The sequence below is a fragment of the Amblyomma americanum genome, chromosome 3 (genome assembly GCF_052857255.1).
Source record: "Amblyomma americanum isolate KBUSLIRL-KWMA chromosome 3, ASM5285725v1, whole genome shotgun sequence".
Taxonomy (NCBI): Eukaryota; Metazoa; Arthropoda; class Arachnida; order Ixodida; family Ixodidae; genus Amblyomma; species Amblyomma americanum.
In genome coordinates this window covers 50,038,451-50,058,239 of record NC_135499.1, presented here as the reverse complement: position 1 = coordinate 50,058,239, position 19,789 = coordinate 50,038,451, and the positions used below count along the sequence as shown (strand labels likewise).

General features: G+C 49.4%; 1 protein-coding gene across 1 annotated transcript in view; it reads left to right on the top strand.

Moving 5' to 3' along the window:
• LOC144122945 (phospholipid-transporting ATPase ABCA3-like) overlaps positions 1-19,381 on the top strand; it is a 65,445-nt gene extending 46,064 nt beyond the window's left edge. Inside the window, exons 10-11 of the mRNA XM_077655894.1 lie at positions 9,487-9,709; positions 19,098-19,381. Of these exons, the coding sequence (XP_077512020.1) occupies positions 9,487-9,709; positions 19,098-19,349 (475 nt within the window). The 3' untranslated portion in view covers positions 19,350-19,381. The remainder of the gene's footprint in view (positions 1-9,486; positions 9,710-19,097) is intronic.
• Positions 19,382-19,789: the final 408 nt, after the last annotated feature.

Here is a 19,789-nt window from a genome sequence, read left to right as displayed (position 1 = left end):
AAATTTGCCACTTAAGGCCTGCGAGTATTGTATCCATTACTCGCTGAAACGTCGCTGGTGAGGAAGAGAGACAAATCGCATCACCTTGAATTAGAAGAGCCCATCTGGAGTGATGAATGCTGTCTTCTCGCGATATCTTTCATCGACCTCATTTTGCCAGTAGCCGCTCTTGAGGTCCATCGATGAGAAATACTTGGCCTTGCAGAGCCGGTCCATTGTGTCGTCGATGCGGGGCAGGAGGTAGACGTCGCCGTCTTTCTCACTAGAACAACCGGTGCCGCCCATGGGCTATTTGATGGCTGGATGTCGTCGTCGCGAAGCATTTCTTCAACTTGATCCCGGATGGCTTTTTCTCGCGGCTACACACGGTAGGGGCTTTAACGGAGGGTTCGGGCGTGCTGTTCGGTTATAATGCAATCGGCGTTCGGCAATCCCTCGGCAATCGGCGTTTGACGGATCTTCGGCGATGACGAAAAACACTCGCTGTAGCTTGAAGCAGATTGCAGATCTGATATTGTCTGTTCCGGGGCAGGGCTGGGTTGATGTCGAAAGTGGGTGAGTTCTCTTGGTGTAGTGAATCTTGCGGAGAGGTCCGAGAAGGCGAAGGAGTCTCGTACGTCGGATATTTCGTTGAAGAAAGGAATCGGCGTTCCTCTGTTAATGTGCCGGCATTCTTCACTGAAACTAGTCAGCAGTACTTCGACCTGACCATTGCGGATATGTGCGATGCCTCTTGCGATGTTGATTCCTCGGTCCAGAAGCTACTGCATGTTCCCCTCGATGATCGCTTCAGCGTTAATGGCTTTCGTGGCGCCTACGGTCACGATAACGCTTGAACGGGTGGCGACGCTCACTTTTTCCACGAAACTCAGGGCGACGTGATTTTCCAGAGTTTTCATCGAAGGGATGGCCTCGCCCATCGAAAGCGTGATCAGCTTCGATCGCAGGTAGATCATCGGCTTATGGTCATTAAGGAAATCCATGCTCAAGATCACTTCGCGGGAGCATTGTGGTAGCGCAACAAAGGACGCAGGATAGGTATGTCCTCTGACAGTCGCTTCCGAATTTGTGGGCCGTCCGAAGAGGCTGTGACTTTCCTCAGCCGCGCAGCGAATGTTCCATTGATCACCGAGTAATCAGTGCCTGTGTCGACAAGAGCGATAACTTTCCGGCCGTTGATAGTCGCTGCTAAGTCGGATGCCCTGGCTCTTGCATTGCAGTTCGACCTCGGCGTCGGTGCACGGCTTCGTCTGGTATGGGAATCGCGGGTGGGGCGTGTCTTCGAAGCTTTTCTCTGTGGCGGCGTCGTTTTGAAGGCGCGTCGTGGTCGGGGTTGTCATTTTGTGCGGCGTCGGTGCAGCGAGTGTAGCGTCTTCATGCGGCGTAGCGGGTGCAGCGTATTCATGGGGCGTGGTCTGTGGAGGATCTTCGGCGTTTCGCTCATGAGCAACCTCACCTCCAGAGGTTGCTGTCTTTAGTGTGCCCTACGGGGGCTGGGACACCTTCCTCGTACTGCGGCTGCGTAGCTGCGGCGTAGCCACGCGAAGCGCGAGATGACGGCGATGGTGAGCGCGAAAGGTGGTTCGGCGTGTACTCCTTTCGACGCAGGTACTCGTGTATTTCCTGCGGACGTTGGCCGAAGCGTGGTCATGGGGCGACAACGGCAAATCGTCGAAGACCGATGCGTCGGTACGGGCAGTGACGAAGAGTATGGCCGGTCTCACCGCAATGGAAGCACAACGGCCGGTTGTCGGAAGTCTTCCAGGCATCACATTTTCTGGCGATTGAGCGTCGCTCATAGGCTGGGCGGGTGGGGGCAGGGAGGTGGCGTTCGGGAACAAGTTGTTCATGTCGGAGAGGATGCAGGTGTTGTCGTTGGGGCTGAGGAGTGTGTACTGCAGCGGCATAGGTTATGCTCTGAGGATCTGTGGCCGTCGGGGTGCCAATCAAGTGCCTGTTGGACTTCTTCCCGTACCACGTCCATGAGAGTCGCTGCTTGCGGCTGTGTGGCGGATGGCAGTAATCGGCGTAGCTCATCGCGGACGATTTCGCGGATCACTTACTGCAAGTTGTCGCTGGTGGCGGTCGTCGTGACACATTGCACAGATACACTGCCGGACACATTGCACTTGCAAAGACGAAGGGCAGTTGTACATCCGCGCCCGGACGTCAAGGGTCTTTTCGATCGTGCAGGCTTCTTGCATAAATTCGTCTAGTACTTTTGACGACTGACTGACGAGGCTGTCAAAGAGATGTTCCTTTTCGCCGCGCATTAAAACAGAACTTCCTTTTCCTCGGCCATTTGGGGATCGGCGCGGCGAAAGAGGCGCTTCATCTCTTTCACGTAACCGCGGACGGGCTGATTCGGAAGCTGCATGCTGGACTCGAGGAGTCGTTCGGCTTTTTCTTTCCTCACGACACTGGTGAATACCTTCAAAAGTTTCTTTTTGAAGAGCTCCCACGTCGTAAAGGAAGACTCGTTGTAATAAGAACACAGCACACTACTAATACAGCACACACAGCACACCACAGCAGAGCACAGTAATAAGAGCACAGCACAGTAATAAGCACAGCGTCACGAACAACCAGCCGAACCGTCCAGGCACAGAACAGAGACCGCGTTCAGTCCAGAGCACGCACGAGCGACCGAGCGTTCGGCGCTCGAGCTTCGGACTGTTCGGCGCTCGAGCTTCGCAATGTTCGGCGCTTCTCGGTTACTGGCAGGTGCCGATGGCGGAAGCCGATCGCCCAAAAACTGCATTCGTCACACCCGACGGGCTCTACGAATTTAATGTCATGCCTTTAAGCCTCTGCAATGCTCCCGCCACATTCGAGCGCATGATGGACAACATACTCCGAGGGCTCAAATGGCACACATGCCTTTGTTATCTAGACGACGTTGTAATCTTTTCCCCGGACTTTCCTTCTCACCTCCAGCGCCTTGAGACTGTTCTGCGCTGCCTGGCCGACGCTGGCCTCCAACTTAATTTGAAAAAGTGGCGCTTCGAAGCTCGGCAGCTCACAATTCTCGGTCATGTCTTATCGAAAGATGGCGTTCTCCCGGACCCGGCCAAGTTGCGAGCTGTGGCCGAATTTCCAAAGCCCACTTCTGCAAAAGACCTCCGCAGCTTCGTCGGCCTCTGCTCCTACTTCCGCCGCTTTGTCCGCAGTTTTGCCACTATCGTCGACCCCCTGAAGAAGCTCCTTTCCACCCACGACCTTTCGGCCTGGTCGCCAGCCTGTGATGAAGCGTTTACGACACTCCGTCACCTCCTGACCACTTCACCAATTCTGCGTCACTTCGACCCTCGTTCTCCGACGGAACTCCACACCGATGCCAGTGGCGTCGGCCTCGGTGCCGTAGTCGCTCAACGCAAGCAAGGCTTTGACGAATACGTTGTCGGTTACGCTAGCCGGACACTCACAAAAGCTGAAGCCAACTATTCTGTCACCGAGAAGGAGTGTTTAGCCATCCTTTGGCGATCGTCAAATTTGGCCCCTACCTGTATGGGCGCCCTTTTGACGTTGTCACCGATCACCACGCCCTCTGCTGGCCGTCCTCTTTGAAAGATCCTTCTGGCCGACTGGCGCGATGGGCTCTACGTCTCCAAGAGTACGACATTCGCGTTATCTATCGTTCCGGCCGCCAACATGCCGATGCTGATGCCCTCTCACGTTCCCCTGTACCATCTGAGGTAGCGCCTTGTATATCCGCCCTGTCTTCTTTTAAGTTTGAGTTCGCTGATATGGCTTCCGAGCAATGCAAAGACCCGTGGATCACTTGCCTTTTTGATCTCCTATCTGGCCAATCGTCTCGACCTCCTTCCCGTGCTCTCCGTCGTCAGTCCCACCATTTCGCCATCCGAGACGAGCTCCTTTCCCGCCGCAACTCATTCATTCATTCATTTCATTTATTCATACTGTCAGCCCTGGGCGGGCTATTACAGGAGTGGAAATCAAACTTGAAACAGAAAAAGAACACATTAAACAAACACTGAGATCAACACTAAATTTCATACATAATTGTGTTTGCCACTTGAACAAAACGAAAACATTGTCATAGAAATCAAGCAGAACATAAAATATTGTGCAGTTTATCTAAAAATTCGCTTAGTGATTGTGACGTGACAACGGAGTTTGGTAACATATTCCATTCCTTAATGGCTCTCGGGAAAAAACTAAATTTAAAGCAATCATTTCTGACAGGCGGCATTGGGATGTACAAACTGTGACGATGGCGTGATGTTTCCCCTGTTTTAATCTCCCGGATGGTCGCAAGTGGCTTCTCGTCATTCTGACACATCTGCGCTCCTTCATTTGCTCTTCCTACCACGATGATCCCCAGTGTGCCCATGCCGGATTCTTGAACACTTTCACCCGTCCACGACAACGGTACTACTGGCGTGGGATGGCCCGTTACGTCCGCCAGTTCGTTCAGTCCTCCACCACAAGCCAGCGACGAAAACATCCATCTCGCCGACGCGCCGCTCCTATGCAGCCGCTGCCTTGCCCAGTACAGCCTTTCGAGCGTGTTGGCATCGACCTCTACGGCCCTCTTCCCAGCACATCAACCGAGAACCGCTGGATCATCGTTGCCATCGACCACCTTACACGTTACGCTGAAACATCGCCTTTACCATCCGCTACAGCCCACGACATTGCATCCTTCATTCTCCATCGCATCATTATTCGCCATGGTGCGCCCAAAGAGCTGCTCAGTGATAGAGGTCCGGCCTTCCTCTCAGAAGTTGTAGAAGCTCTCCTTCAGGAATGCAACGTTGTTCACCGCACCAGCTCCGCCTACCATCCCCAGACAAATGGCATGGTTGAGCGTTTTAATCGCACCCTCGGCGACATGCTGGCCATGTATGTTGCTTCCGATCATTGTAACTGGGACCGCGTTCTCCCTTTTGTCACATACGCTTATAACTACGCTGCTCAAGCCACCACCGCATTCTCTCCGTACTTTCTCCTGTACGGCCGTAAGCCTTCTTGCACAATGGACACCATTCTACCTTACCGCCCTGTTGCTTCCGAATTTACAGCTCTTTCTCAAGCCGCAACTTATGCCGAAGAATGCCGACAGCTTGCCCGGTCCTTCACTTCTCACGCCCAGCAGCAGCAGAAAAGCACCCGTGATCCCCCTGCACTTCCTTCCGCTTACCTTCCTGACTCTTTGGTCTGGCTCTGGGTACCCTCCTCAGGTCCCGGCCTTTCCTCCAAACTTGTTAGCAAGTACAAGGGACCCTACCGCATTCTTCAGCAGACATCCCCCGTCAATTACCTTATCGAACCCCTTACGCCATCCCCTGATCATCGCCGCCGAGGCCGCGAAATTGTCCACACGACCCGCCTCAAACCTTACTACGACCCCGCCATCGTCACATCGCCCTAGGCCGCCAGGATGGCGCCCTTTCGCCCGGGGGGAATTGTAAGACTGGACACGGGGTTTAGAATCTTCAGAGGCTGGCGCTGAACGAAGAAGACGACGAGAAGCGCCGAACATTGCGAAGCTCGAGCGCCGAACACTCCGAAGCTCGAGCGCCGAACGCTCGGTCGCTCCTGCGTGCTCTGGACTGAACGCGTTCTCTGTTCTGAGCCTGGACGGTTCGGCTGGTTGTTCGTGACGCTGTGCTTATTACTGTGCTGTGCTCGTATTACTGTGGTGTGCTGTGGTGTGCTGTGTGTGTTGTATTAGGAGTGTGCTGTGTTCTTATTACATCGTGATTTTCTTACCACGTGCGTGCTGAGCCCTCCAGTGCGAAAAAGACGTGCCGGAGTTTCGCCGCATCATCCCAATTGTTGAATTATGCCACGCTTTCATATTGGTCCAACCATTCTTCGGTGTCTTTGCCTAGGGCTCCATTGAAAGCTTGCGGCGCCCGCGGCTGCTGCAGTATGATCGAGACGACATTTTTGGCGAGGCAGTGGTGCTCTAGCGGCGTCATTTCGTTTTCTGTTGCTGTCCGGCTGGGTCGCGAACTCCGGCTACTCTCCCTGGAGACGTCTTCTGTTTCGGTTAACTGCTGGCTCGCCCTCCGGTGCTAAGCGGGGGCTGGCGTCCCAACTTGAAGGGGGCGTCCGGAACATGGAAGGCCACCCCGCACCTCCACCAGATGTCACGTAGTGGTGACGGCAGTCGAAGCAGCGATGAAGACGAACAAAAGGTATTCTAAAAGAAAACTGTTTATTGGGCTGACTTGCGCCGACAATGGACTGAATCACTCGGCGGCGGCGAAGCGATAAGTGTGCTCGGCGGTCATCGAACAGAATGCCCGCCGCTGTCGCCGTGCTCAATTTAAAGCTGATGGCGAACTTTCTAGATAGAGCGTGCAAAGTTACTAGAACATTCCGGAACAACGTAGAATCAGCTCTGCCCGGCTGCGATCAATCGAGATCAGTCAAGTCGCGCCTTGTGCCGCAAACAAAGCGATAAAATGGCGTGGCGGCAGATTTAAAGACGGAAGAAACACTGCAAAGATTCGCGGCAATATGGGATTCGGCGGTGTTTAGGGTTGCCACGGAGGATCCTCCTGCCACCCGCAAAATTTCGGAATGAATAGGCTCTATATCGTAACAAGCCCCTTTCTTCATTACCCTCGTCTGAAATTGGGCGAAACAGCTTTCTTCGCTCCCGACGTAGTTTCACGTCATCAGTGCAATTTATGGAGATGAGTCAATTTTTTTAATCAAGAACGTGTAATGCAAGACTAACTGCATACCACCCACTAAGAAAGCATCATGCTTGATGTAAGGGTATTCCTTGCGAGTATTCAGGAGCACCAAGGATTTAACTTGGTTTTGATAATGCGTGGTAATCAATGGGACGCCACAGTGGCTTTCAAAATAAAACCAAGGCAAGATGGCAGGAAGCGATCTGTTAGTCTGCATTTGTACAGTGTTGCTTGTACGTTCGTAATGGTTGCATCTCTGGTGAGGATGTCAGACCATTCAGTGAGCAACGTGTCACAAATTGACCTCACTGGAGATGTGCTCGGTGTAATGTGACAAGCTCTGCCGGAGCCCAGGTAACTATCAAGTGACAAAGGGGCTTGCCCGTTGTCGCCCAACCTTCGCCGGCCGGTCGCAAGGCATACAGAGTAGGTCGCCGTCAAATGTTAAGAGAGTTAAGTTGTGCGACATAGAGACGCTACAGTGCATTAAAACATATGCAGAGTTAATGTTGTGAAAAGATCGGCAACAAGGCGGAGATCTTACATCAATACACTATCAGAATAAAGAAGCAAATAAAGACACAAAATTTAATCAGCCACTGAGACAGTCCTTCTACCCGAGAACGCTTAAGTGGCCATCCCCAAGACCGTTACGCGATACCTAGCTGGTCCGCTGGCTGCCCGACAATTGCGTTGAATGCGGGAATCGTGCCTGAGAGCTTTCTTGAAAGCAACAAAAACGTCATTTCGACGGCACGGGCTCTCCGCCAGTGCTAAGCGCCTTTCTCTTGCAGATAGCTAGTACATGACATCACAGTTGCCATGATGGTGGACGACGCATAGCCTTCCGCCTTGCTGATAGCCTTCACAGTGCCTGTTCGAGCTGATGACGATTACCACATTCTGTTTGCACAGTGCAGGCTTAACCGTGCTTCGAATTTTGTGACAATGGTCCGAAATGTACAAGTCAGCACCACGAATTTTTACGGGCGGTACGGTGGTGCTGCCAATCTCAACTGGGGCACATTTGCTGCTATGGTAGGTGCAAACCGTATAAAGTAGAAAATTGACGCATGTTTTATGTACTGTCCCCTTGGCTTATGCTTGATGCGTTTATTGTGACAGTGATGTGAATTGCCATTATCGTTGTCTGCATTACGCTGTACGGAACGCAGGGGGCGTTTGTAGCACGACACGCAATACTAATTTGATTACCAACTTTTAGAAATTGAGAAAACCGCTAGTGAATGAATAGGCGCTCCTTGAACTACTTTTGTAAATAACTGGGATGTCAACTTGTTCTTCCGCCCTATCGGTATTTAAATATTTGATTTCGGTGCCCAAATAAGCACGACGTAAGGAAAGAAATGTTCTAGCTTGTCAATATATTTACCCGCCGAGACTCGCATAGCATTACTGCGTACCAAGTTGAAGTTTTAGAAACCTCTCAACGTTCTGGGGTTATGGGAAACAATAGAATCACAATGATAATATTTTTTCTGGAAAAATGCTATTAAATGGCCATGAGACGGAATGAAACGAGTGCAGCAGATGTTGAACCAAATTAGATCGCAAATAACCTATAGCGAACGACATCTGCTTAGAGTGCCATTATCGGCGTCGCAAAGAATGACGCTGTTGGAACGTAAATGTACAGGATCACGCTTAACTACATCGAATGTCCTGCACCGCAAAATGCGCGCCACACAGAGAATCTATTACCACCGCAGCGGTGGCCTAGCTCTTTGAGAATCCACCTCGAATACGGGAAGTGCGCTGTTTGATTACCTGTGTCACCGGGTACACACTGGTTTCCAATGGGTACAAGCTTCCCCTGGCCTAGTGCTCTGATTCGCTGGGTTGCAACTTTTGGAAAATAGCTCTTTGACCTCGCCTTGTGTAGACGCAAAACACTTTGCGTCACGGCAGTCCTTGGTGAAAACTCTTGCGCCATTAAAATCGAGCGTTATCATCGGGATCTATTGCCGACATATGCTAGTAACGTGAGTCGTCATATTTCAAAACCATTCCTTTCTCAGTTATTTCCTTTGCCTCGCTACTATTTGCATTTCGCCACGTATGACGTCTTAAAGCGCGATTATCGACGCTTTAAGAAATGACCCATAAGAAACATGATCGCATTCAACTTAACTTTGCAGTACCGAAGGCCAAGCATTTGCTACGAACCACTCTGGAGGACCTATTACAGGCCCTTGTTGCTCTAGACGCCGCATTTTAAAAATGTTGCTTTCACAGTTAATTGAAGATTGTGACATATCGGATGATAGCGACAGAGACTGAAGTTCTCCTGTGGCTATCAAAGGCGGGATGCATTTTTCTCTGGCTTCGCTTCCAAATTTGAAACTGGTTCAAAAGTGTCTTGACTACGCGTATTGGGACATTGCACCCTACATCGCTTACGCTTCTAGTGATACACTCTTAACATGAATACGCCTATATGGGAGTGAAAAAGGTAGTAAGCTGTCCTCTAGTACACTCCCTTTTATAAAAGCGATTGCGCTAGAGGACAGTTTAATCTCTTTTCACCCTTCTTCGTTCACAGTGTAGTTGTAGTTTACTTCTGTTGCATATTAGTGTTCTGGAAGGACATTTTAGTGCATCCGCCGCAACCAGAGGGGGCGTGGCCCCGTCAGGTGTGTTTACTGTCATCTTTCGCGTTCCGCAAGCCATTTCTGTAACTAAATGAGTTGAATAAGTCAATAAAGAAAGAAAGCGGAAAAAGGGGGAGAGAAAGCAAGCATGCATGAAAGAAATAAAGCTCCTGAAATGTCGCGTGTCTTTGACGTCACAGTATGCGGGAGTGTGACCAGCTGTGCACGCGTGTGGGCATCCTGTCCGGCGGCGACTTCACACGTGTCGGCGACACAGTGGCCCTGAAGCAGTCGGCCACGCAGGGTTGCACCATCGTCATCAAGCTCACTGTGGAGCAGAGCACGCAGGAGGGCTCCATAAAGGACATCAGCCGGGGCATCAAGCGCGAGTTCCCAAACTCGGTCATCGCCGAGAAGCGGGAGGTGTGAACACTTTTTTGTCTTCTCGCAACCGGCTACACAATGCTATTGGCGAGTTCTCCGCAAAAGCAAATCCCGCAGTATACTTCTTATGACTGCCGCCATGATTGCATCGCAGACTTTCCTGTCGGTTGTTTGATATAATTTCCGATAACAAAACCCCCAGACATGAGGGCGTCGTGCGTGTTGGGAAAGTGACAGAGACATACAACTCAAGCACAAAGCGGCAGATGCACTTGAAATGAAGCCCTCCAGCCACTGGCGTTGACCGATGCTCATGACCTCGCAGTTAGTAGGATCAAGCCATGGTTAATCTCTCTTCCCTTTGCCAGCTGCTGTATTGTCACCCCAGCAGGTCCGAGGGGATTAGCCGCGGCGTCATGAAAATCGGTCGACGCCATTGGCTGGTAGGTGTTCTTTGAGACTCGTTGGCCGCTTGTTCTTCAGTGTTAACCGACTATAGAAGAGGACGAGAAAGCGAAAAATGCATGTTTATTATTGCGAAAGCATTACATAGCTCCCCTGCACGGAACCCGGCGTCGCCCAAAAAGTGGCGGTACAACACTCGCAATTGGTCGAAACGGTGTCGCGTCTTCAAAGTGGCAAAATACGCATTCTTAACCAATAACAGTCAGCACAAGTATGTACAGCTGCAAGAACTACAAAGGAATAGAGTAGAATTGGAACAGAATGCATTTGAATATGATAAAAGAACAGCACCTATCGGGGCCATTGCTGTTCAGGCTTTACACAGCATGGCTTTCTATTGTATACAGAATGACATACCAGCTTGCCCAGTGATGTGGTTTGGGTTCAAAGAATGTGACTCCCTGGATTATCACACAGGTACTACACTGTTAACAAAAAAACACCCAAATGGGAGTAAATGGCTTGTCCTCTAGCGCACAACCAAAAGGAGATTTTATTTACTCCCTTATACAAGGGAGCTATTAGGAGTACAATGTAGTAATTTTTTTACTACCCACTGAATTGGTGCCGAAAATGGCGTCGTGTATATTCATCCTCATCCAGGCTCATTCTTACAGCAGTGCCAGGGTTGGAAACGGGCAGTAGCTGGGGGGTCCACCAGCAACGCAACTTGAGAAACTGCGCTGCCCTAACGTGATTCCCGCGTCACGCGTTCTTTTTGCCGTCTGCGGGCCTGCGGTGGTGTAGGCGGCAGGAGTCGTCTGCTTTTGCTGCACGAGCTCGTTTGGCTGACTATCTTCGTAGATAAAGGGATATAGTATTAGAATCAATATTTTAAAACTGAAAAGGAGTCACGGAGAAGTTTTCACTGTCATGCACAACGCTATATTTTACTAAAAACCAGAGCAGAATAAGTTGAAATTGAAAACACCCGTGAATGCAGTTTGGCATGACATTGTTTGCTTTCATATTCACTTCTGTAGGCTTGTCATATCAATATAACTCAGGAAAACGTAGCTTAATCAGCTCAAACAAGAGCTCAGCGTTGACACCATGTTCTATCACAGTTCCATGTTATGCAGCGCACTATGATCCGCTGCAACGCACCGCGAGAACAACAATGAAAAACGGTGTGAGCATTAGGCCTAACTGGGGGATGTAACGGAGTGGCGACACTAAGAAAAGAAGGTCAGGTATGGTTAGAGCACTGGAAGCATCACAAGAGCGGTTCAGTTATCTAGCTGGAAAATCGGAATAGCGGAAAACGGCGACAAGCCGATATCGTGTAAGCGGCAGGCGCCCGTGAAGGGGCAGAAGTGAGCAGAGATCCAGCGTCGATGGTAAACAAGGGGTCGTCACTCACCGTCATTATTAGACCACTGACCAGAAGCAGACGAGACGCTAGGTGGCGGGGCGGATGGCACAAATTGGTGTTTTTTACTTCATTGGGGACTTGGAGGGCATTGAGACCAAGAAACTCCATATAAAAATTGGAGGAGAAGAATCCTCCTTGATACCCCATTATTTAGTGCAGGGAGTAAAATAGGTAATGTAGCACATATTATTCCATATTGATGGAGTAAATGTTTCCGCACATGGAGTATAAAGGGTGGCGCCAACCATTTAAACTCTCAATTGGGTTGATTCTTGTTTACAGTGTAGCCGGTTGCATTTGAATATGCGTGAGATGTGACACAGAACTGCTAATCGTAACGTCAGGTCCAAACTGGATTTGAACAGTCGACCGACAAATGCAAGGGTGCCTGTGAAAGCGGGTCGGCCCTGTATTGGAAGCTAGTTGGTGGACGCAAAGCGATGCTGTCGCAATGTCACAGCTAATGAGAAATTAAATGTTCTCCAGAGAGAGAGAGAGAGAGAGAGAGAGAGAAATAACATTTATTAGCACCCGTCAAAAGGATGATGGGTATCCGAGGCGCCGCTCGGTCCCAGTCATGTCCTCTCCCTCAGCTGTCGACCGGGATCTCTTGGATCTCAGCAGCGGCAAGGGCGAGACGGATGACTTCACGTTGTTTAGTTTCGACCTCGTTGTGAAGCAGTGCTCCCAGGACTCATCTGTTCGGTCAAGTTGTCCAAAGCTCGGACATGTCCATACCATATGGATCATGTCCGCTATACCGTCGCAACGTTTGCACCTGGGGCTGAATATCTCAGGGTGCCACTTGTTATAAAGCTGAGGGTTAGGGAATACTCCGGTTTGGAGCTTGCGCCACGCAACCTATTTGTTTTTGGTTAGCTGCTTACTTGCTTTTGGAAGTACCGCTCGGCCTAATTTGTAATGGTTTAGGGTTTCCTGATACGTGTTAAGGTCATCTTCGAACTGTAGGAGCTCCTCATAGCGCGAGGGGGAAGGGGTTGTGCACAAGATGCCACTGGGATCCAGGAAAGTAGCTAATCCTCGGGCCAGTGCGTGCGCTTTCTCGTTTCCCCTCAACCCTTGGTGCGCGGGTGTCCAGATGAGCGCTACCAGTTCTACGGGTGGTGGACTGCCGGCCAACACTCGTGCTGCTGTAGCTGAAATGCATCATCATCATCATCATCATCAGCCTTACTACACCCACTGCAGGGCAAAGGCCTCTCCCATGTCTCTCCAATTAACCCTATCCTTTGCCAGCTGCATCCACCCTTTGCCTGCAAACTTCTTAATCTCATCCGCCCACCTAACGTTCTGCCGCCCCCTGCTACGCTTACTTTCTCTTGGAACCCACTCCGTTACCCTTAAAGACCAGCGGTTATCCTGCCTTCGCATTACATGCCCTGCCCAAGCCCATTTCTTTCTCTTGATTTCGACTAGGATGTCATTAACCCGTGTTTGTTCCCTCACCCACTCTGCCCGCTTCCGATCTCTTAACGTTACACCTATCATTTTTCTTTCCATGGCTCGCTGCGTTGTCCTTAACTTAAGCTGAACTCTTTTCGTTAGCCTCCACGTTTCTGCCCCGTAGGTGAGTACCGGTAAGATCATGCTGTTGTACACTTTCCTCTTGAGGGAAATTGGTAAACTGCCACTCATGATCTGCGAGAATTTGCCATATGCGCTCCACCCCATTCTTATCCTTCTAGTTATCTCGCTCTCATGATCAGGATCAGCTGTCACTACCTGCCCTAAGTAGACGTGTTCCGGCACAATTTCTAGGCTCTCGCTGCCAATTGTGAACTGTTGTTTCCTTGCTAGGCTGTTGAACATTATCTTGGTTTTCTGAATGTTAATTTTTAGACCCATCGATCTGCTCTGCCTGTCTAACTCGTTGATCATGATTTGCAGTTCACCTACTGAGTGACTCAGCAAGGCAGTGTCATCAGCAAATCGCAGATTATTTAGGTATTCTCCATTTATTCTTATTCCCAACTGTTCCCAATTCAGGCCTCGAAATACCTCCTGTAAACATGCGGTGAACAGCATTGGCGAGATCGTGTCTCCTTGCCTGACGCCCTTTCTTATTGGAATTTTATTGCTGACTTTATGGAGGACTATAGTAGCTGTGCAGTTGCTATATATATCTTCCAGTATTTTGACATAAGGCTCTTCTACCCCCTGATTACGCAATGCCTGTATGACTGCTGAAGTTTCCACTGAGTCGAATGCTTTCTCGTAATCAATGAAAGCTATATATAGAGGTTGGTTATATTCTGCGCATTTCTCTATCACCTGATTGATAGCGTGAATATGATCTATTGTGGAATATCCTTTACGAAAGCCTGCCTGATCATTTGGTTGATTAAAGTCTAACGTTGCCCTGACTCTATTAGCGATTACCTTAGTAAGTACTTTGTAGGCAACGGATAGTAAGCTGATCGGCCTGTAATTTTTCAAGTCCTTGGCGTCTCCCTTCTTATGAATTAAGATAATGTTTGCATTCTTCCAAGCTTCTGGTACAGTCGAGGTCATAAGGCATTGCGTATACAGGGTGGCTAGTTTTTCTAGCACGATGTCCCCTCCATCCTTCAACAGATCTGCTGTTACCTGATCCTCCCCAGCTGCTTTTCCCCTTTTCATTGCTTCTAAGGCTTTCTTTACTTCATCTTTCGTTACTGGCGGGATGACGCATTGCTGTGCACTGCTGTCTTTCTCTTTAGCGCTCTGATTACACTGGCTGCTGTACAGGTCTGTATAGAACTCTTCGGCTACGTTAACTATCTTATCCATATTGCTAATGACATTCCCTGCTTGTCTCCTAATGCATACATCTGGTTTTTACCTATGCCTAGTTTTCTCTTCACTGTTTTTAGGCTACCTCCGTTCTTTATAGCATGCTCGATTCTCTCCATATTAAACTTCCTTATGTCGGCTACCGTGCGCTTATTTATTAACTTTGATAGCTCCGTTAGTTCTATTCTATCGGTAGTGTTAGATGCCTTCATGTTTTGGCGCTTCTTAATCATATCTTTCGTCACCTGAGATAGCTTCCCGGTATCTTTTCGAACTGTCCTGCCGCCTACTTCTACTGCGCACTCCGTAATTATTGATGTCAGATTATCGTGCATTGAATTAACATCAAGATCATCTTCCTCAGTTAAAGCCGAATATCTGTTTTGCAGCGCTATCCTAAACTCCTGTGCTTTCCCTCTTACGGCTAACTCGTTATTGGTCTTCTTCTTCGCTAGCTTCTTCCGTTCCCTCTTCAAGTCTAAGCTAATTCTAGACCTTACCATTCTATGGTCGCTGCAACGAACCCTTCCGAGGACGGCCACATTTTGAATGATGCCAGGTTTAGCGCATATTATGAAGTCGATTTCATTTTTAATCTCACTATTGGGGCTCTTCCAGGTCCATTTCCTGTTTTCTCGTTTGCGGAAGAAGGTATTCATGATCCGTAAATTATTTTTATCCGCGAATTCGACTAATAACTCTCCCCTGCTATTTCTAGAGCCTATCCCATAGTCACCTACCGCGTGGTCGTCAGCCTGCTTCTTGCCCACCTTCGCATTAAAGTCGCCCATCAGTACAGTGTACTGCGATTTTACTCTATTCATTGCTGATTCTACGTCCTCATAGAAGCTTTCAACGGTCTGGTCATCATGGCTGGATGTGGGTGCGTAGGCCTGCACCACTTTCAGCTGGTACCTCCTATTCAGCCTAATTGCTATAGCTGCTACCCTATCGTTAATACTGTAGAACGCCTCTACGTTGCCAGCTATATCCTTATTAATGAGGAAACCCACACCTAGTTCTCGTCTATCCTCTAACCCGCGATAGCACAGTATGTGTCCGTCCTTTAGTACTGTATACGCCTCACCTGTCCTCCTAACTTCGCTAAGCCCTATCACATCCTATTTAATTCCCGCTAGTTCCCCAAACAGCACTGCTAGGCTAGCCTCACTAGCTAAAGTTCTAGCGTTAAACGTTGCCAGGTTCAGATTCCAATGGCGGCCTGTCCGGAGCCAGAGATTCTTAGCACCCTCCGCTGCGTCACAGGTCTGACCGCCGCCGTGGTCAGTTGCTCTGCAGCCGCTGGGGACTGACGGCCGAGGGTTAATTGGTTTGATCATAGAAGGTTGTGGCCAAGTACTACACCAGGGTGGCCAAATCCTGCTCTGGTGAGGGAGTGCGTTGTCGGTTTTGGTCACCGAGATCAGGCCGCACTCCAGGCCTGGTTATGCAATTCCATCGACACGCGGATTTTTTTTTTTTAACCCGGTGGAGAATTGCGCGGCACCAGGATTTGAACCCCGGTCCTCTTGCACGCGAGGCGAATGTTCTACCTCTACGCCATCGCTGCATCCCTAAAAAAATGCTGAAATGCAGCCCACGTCAAAGTTTCTAATCGCTGATTTTGAGTCACTCACGATAATTTTAACCTGTTGTTGAGTTAGAGCCAGCGCAATGGCCAACTCTTCCGCCTCCGTTACTGTCGAGTGTCTGGTGCTGCAGCATGCTACCGGGCCTCCGTTTTCCCTAGTGGCTACCGAAATGTGCCCCGAACTGTTTGTGCATTGTGCGGCATCCGAATATAAGACATCCTGTCTTCCCTGAAAGCGGGCTTGCAACGCTACTGCTCTCTCCTTCCTCCGGCTCTCATGGTAGATGGGATGCATGTTTTTGGGGAGTGGGGGTATCTTTAATTTGTCCCTAACCTGTCTAGGAACCGGGTCCGTACGTCTCGAGCACGCTCGAGGCTCGTGCCCCAGCTTCTCCAGAATGCTGCGACCAGTACGACTGCGTAAAAGTCTCTGATACTGCGAGGTCCTTGCAGCCCCAATGAGCTCTTCGAGGGTATTCGAAACCCCTAGACTCAAAATCTTGTTTGTTGGCGCACAGAGTGGTAAACCTAGTGCTGTTTTTATCCCTTTACGGATTAAAACTACCAGTTTGTCCTTTTCCGCCTGGTAAAGCCGCAAATAAGGTGCCACGTAGACTATCCTGCTGATTATAAAAGATTGCACTAGCCTAAGGAGGTTAGCTTCTTTCATAACTTCATGTTTGTTAGCGATTCGTTTTAGGAGTCGGCAAGTTTGACTGGTGCTAGCCTCTAGTCTCTGAATCGTTTCCGAGTTCCTGCTGTTCGCCTGAATTCGTAATCCTAGAACCCTAATGCTTTAAACCGCTGGAATTACATTACCGTTGACCCTGAGTGTGATTCCCGCGTTATACGGTCCGTCCTGCTTTATGCGCCGACGATGTGGCGACCGCATGGGCGCGAGAAATAGCGCTTCCGATTTCTCGGCCGAGCACCTGAGACCGATTGGTTTTAAGTATTTTTCTGTTACATCTATAGCTCTTTGAAGCGTAAGTTCAATTTGGCTATCACTGCCCCTGCACATCCACAGAGTCAGGTCATCTGCGTACAACGTATGGTTCAGCCCCAAAATTTTGTCCAGTTGTGCGGGGAGGCCAAACATGGCGATATTAAACAGGGTCGGGGACAACACCGATCCCTGCGGTGTGCCCTTGTTGCCCAGTTGAATACCCGTTAGTGTGTTACCCCCCATGCTTATAGATGCCGTTCTGTTTGTAAGGAAATCGCGTATGTAGTTGTACGAGCACCCACGTCTAACGCAGCCAGACCCTCCAGAATGGCCGAGTGCTTTACGTTGTCGAAAGCTTTCGACACGTCTAGACCAACGATCACCCTGGTGTTTAGCGTTATATTTTCTATTATCTGTTCTTTTAGCTGCAGCATGACATCACATGCCGACAAATGCGGTCTAAATCCAATCATGGTATTTGGATACAAACACTTGTCCTCAAAAAATCGGTTCAGCCGGGTCTGAATCACATGTTCCATCAGTTTGCCCACGCACGACGTGAGCGAAATGGGACGCAGGTGCTCGAAACCCGGCTGTTTTCCGGCTTCGGGAGGAACACAAGGTTCGCATCCTTCCATGCTGTCGGTAGTCGACCGGCTTCCCAACACTCCTGCATAAAGGCAGCGAGTTGTCGGATCGACGTGTCGTCCAAATTTCTTAGAATTCGGTTGCTGAACTTGTCCGGACCCGCGGCAGTCCAGAATTTTTTTATTAAGCTATTCGTTTCTTTCCCACCTGTCACGTTCTCGCCGGAGTACTAATGATGGCTTCGAACGCGGTTGGAGTGAAAAACGATCTCTCTGGTGGTGGTCGCGGCGGTGTCTGAATGGTGCAAAGATTATTTTTTGCTCTGGTGTTTAAGTCGCCTGTACCCACCAACGCGCAACTGATGGTGGTGGATTTGAAGACCATGTCAAATAATCAGTCCTGATATGAATATTTTCTGCGTTTTGGTATAATTAGTACCAGTTCTGCGTCACGATGAAAGCATCTATTCTGCGCATGTTCACAAATAGGTCGTCCGGCTGCCTGCGCATCCGCCTTAACCATCCAGGAAGAATTATTTGATACCCGCTGCCCTAATCTAGTGGCACAGGACGATGTCGTTCCCGCTGTACCGGCTGCTTAGCCCGTTGGGCCTTAGGTGGTGAGCGCTGGGTAACATTTTTTTTCTTTCTTTTTCCGCTGCCCACACTAATATATTTACCGGCTCATTAGAATTTTGCTTTTTGGGGAAGAACGATCGATTCTTACGCATAATAGTGTCGGTGTGGGCGGATGCCACGAACCACTACAGAGGCTTTAGTCTTTAACTTAGTCGAATGAAATTTTATACGTGACTAATACGCGCACGAGTCTCATTGTAATGTGGAAATAGAGCCGCCGCGGTGGCTCAGTGGTTATGGTGCTCGGCTGCTGACTCGATAGATGCAGGTTCGATCCCAGCCGCGGGGGTCGAATTTGAATTGAGGTGAAATTGTAGAGGCCCATGTACTGTGCGAGGTCAGTGCACATTGAAGAACCAAGGTGGTCGAAATTTCCGGAACCCTGCAATGCGGCGTTCCTCATAACCTGAGGCACTTTGGGACGTTAAACCCCCATAAACCATAAACCTTAACTCGGAAATCGTAGCTAAGCGTCGGCACAACTGATGTCAGTCTTAAGATTTACTGGGTATTGGAAATTCTGTTTGAATTTTTATATTGTTATGTAGGAAGACATGGGCTTGGGCAGCGAACATAAAGTGAAGACAAGGTAACTGATTGTCGTGAAGGATAACGAACTTCATTCCAAGAGAAGGCAAGCGTACCCGGGGCGGTAAAAAGTTAGGTAGGCTGATGAGATTAAGAAGTCTGCTAGGGCAAAGTGGGCGCGGCTGGAACAGGGCATGGTTAATTGGAATGATATGGGAGACGCCTTTGCCCTGCAATGGGCACTGCCAGGCTGAAGATTGTGACGATGTAACAGCACTTCATTCTTACAGCTCACTGTCCCATTAGTTTGCAAAAGCGAAATGAAGCTGTTTGGAACTGGAACTGCTGGAAGCGTCTGCCTTGTTAATGCTTCCACGGGTGATGTCGTCTGGTTACACACATCATTAGCCGGACATGAGTTTCTCACCCCGTAAAAGTTTTCCGCTCTGCAACGAAGCCGCTTCAAAGCGACTAATTTATGCAAAACTGCCGCGCGTTCGCAGGACCAGATGCGCTACCGGCTGAAGCCAAACACGGAGTACCCGCTCGTCTGGAGCGAGGTTATCTACAAGCTGCACTCGCTCCAGGAAGAGATCAAATTTGAGGATTTCTTGGTCAACGACACGTCGCTCGGCGAAGTGTTCATCGGGTTCGCGCGCGAGCGCAAAATGGTCGATTTCGGCGACAACCAGATACGCTACTACGAGAAGGATGCGCCCCCGGGAAGCGTGCTGCAGATACCGGGGCACCAGTGAAAGAGCGATCTTCGTCTATAATAGAGTAAAATTCGCGGGCCCCTTCCTCATAATGGCGCTTCCAGGCTTCATGTGTGGTACAAACCGGTAGTGCTTGTGTCACTAAAATTAACCATCACAACAATTGTATTGCCGCGATGTTAATCTACTTGTATTTGATTTTCCAAAATACGCTCGTACAGCCATTTGTACGCAGTTTTTCTTGCTGGGCAGTTAATATGTCAGCGGAATTTTAAATGACTGTCAAGTTCTATTCCAAGAAACATCGTGTGGTCAGAAGCAGTTAATATGGCTACGAAAGTCTTTTAACTTACCAACAAGATACTGTAGACACGAGAACGGTTCACTTATTGATCATGCCCTTTTAAGTCTGATCACTTCCGCTAATGTTGGTGTAGTCGAAGTTGAAATAACCGCTGATTACACTATTGTTTTGCGGA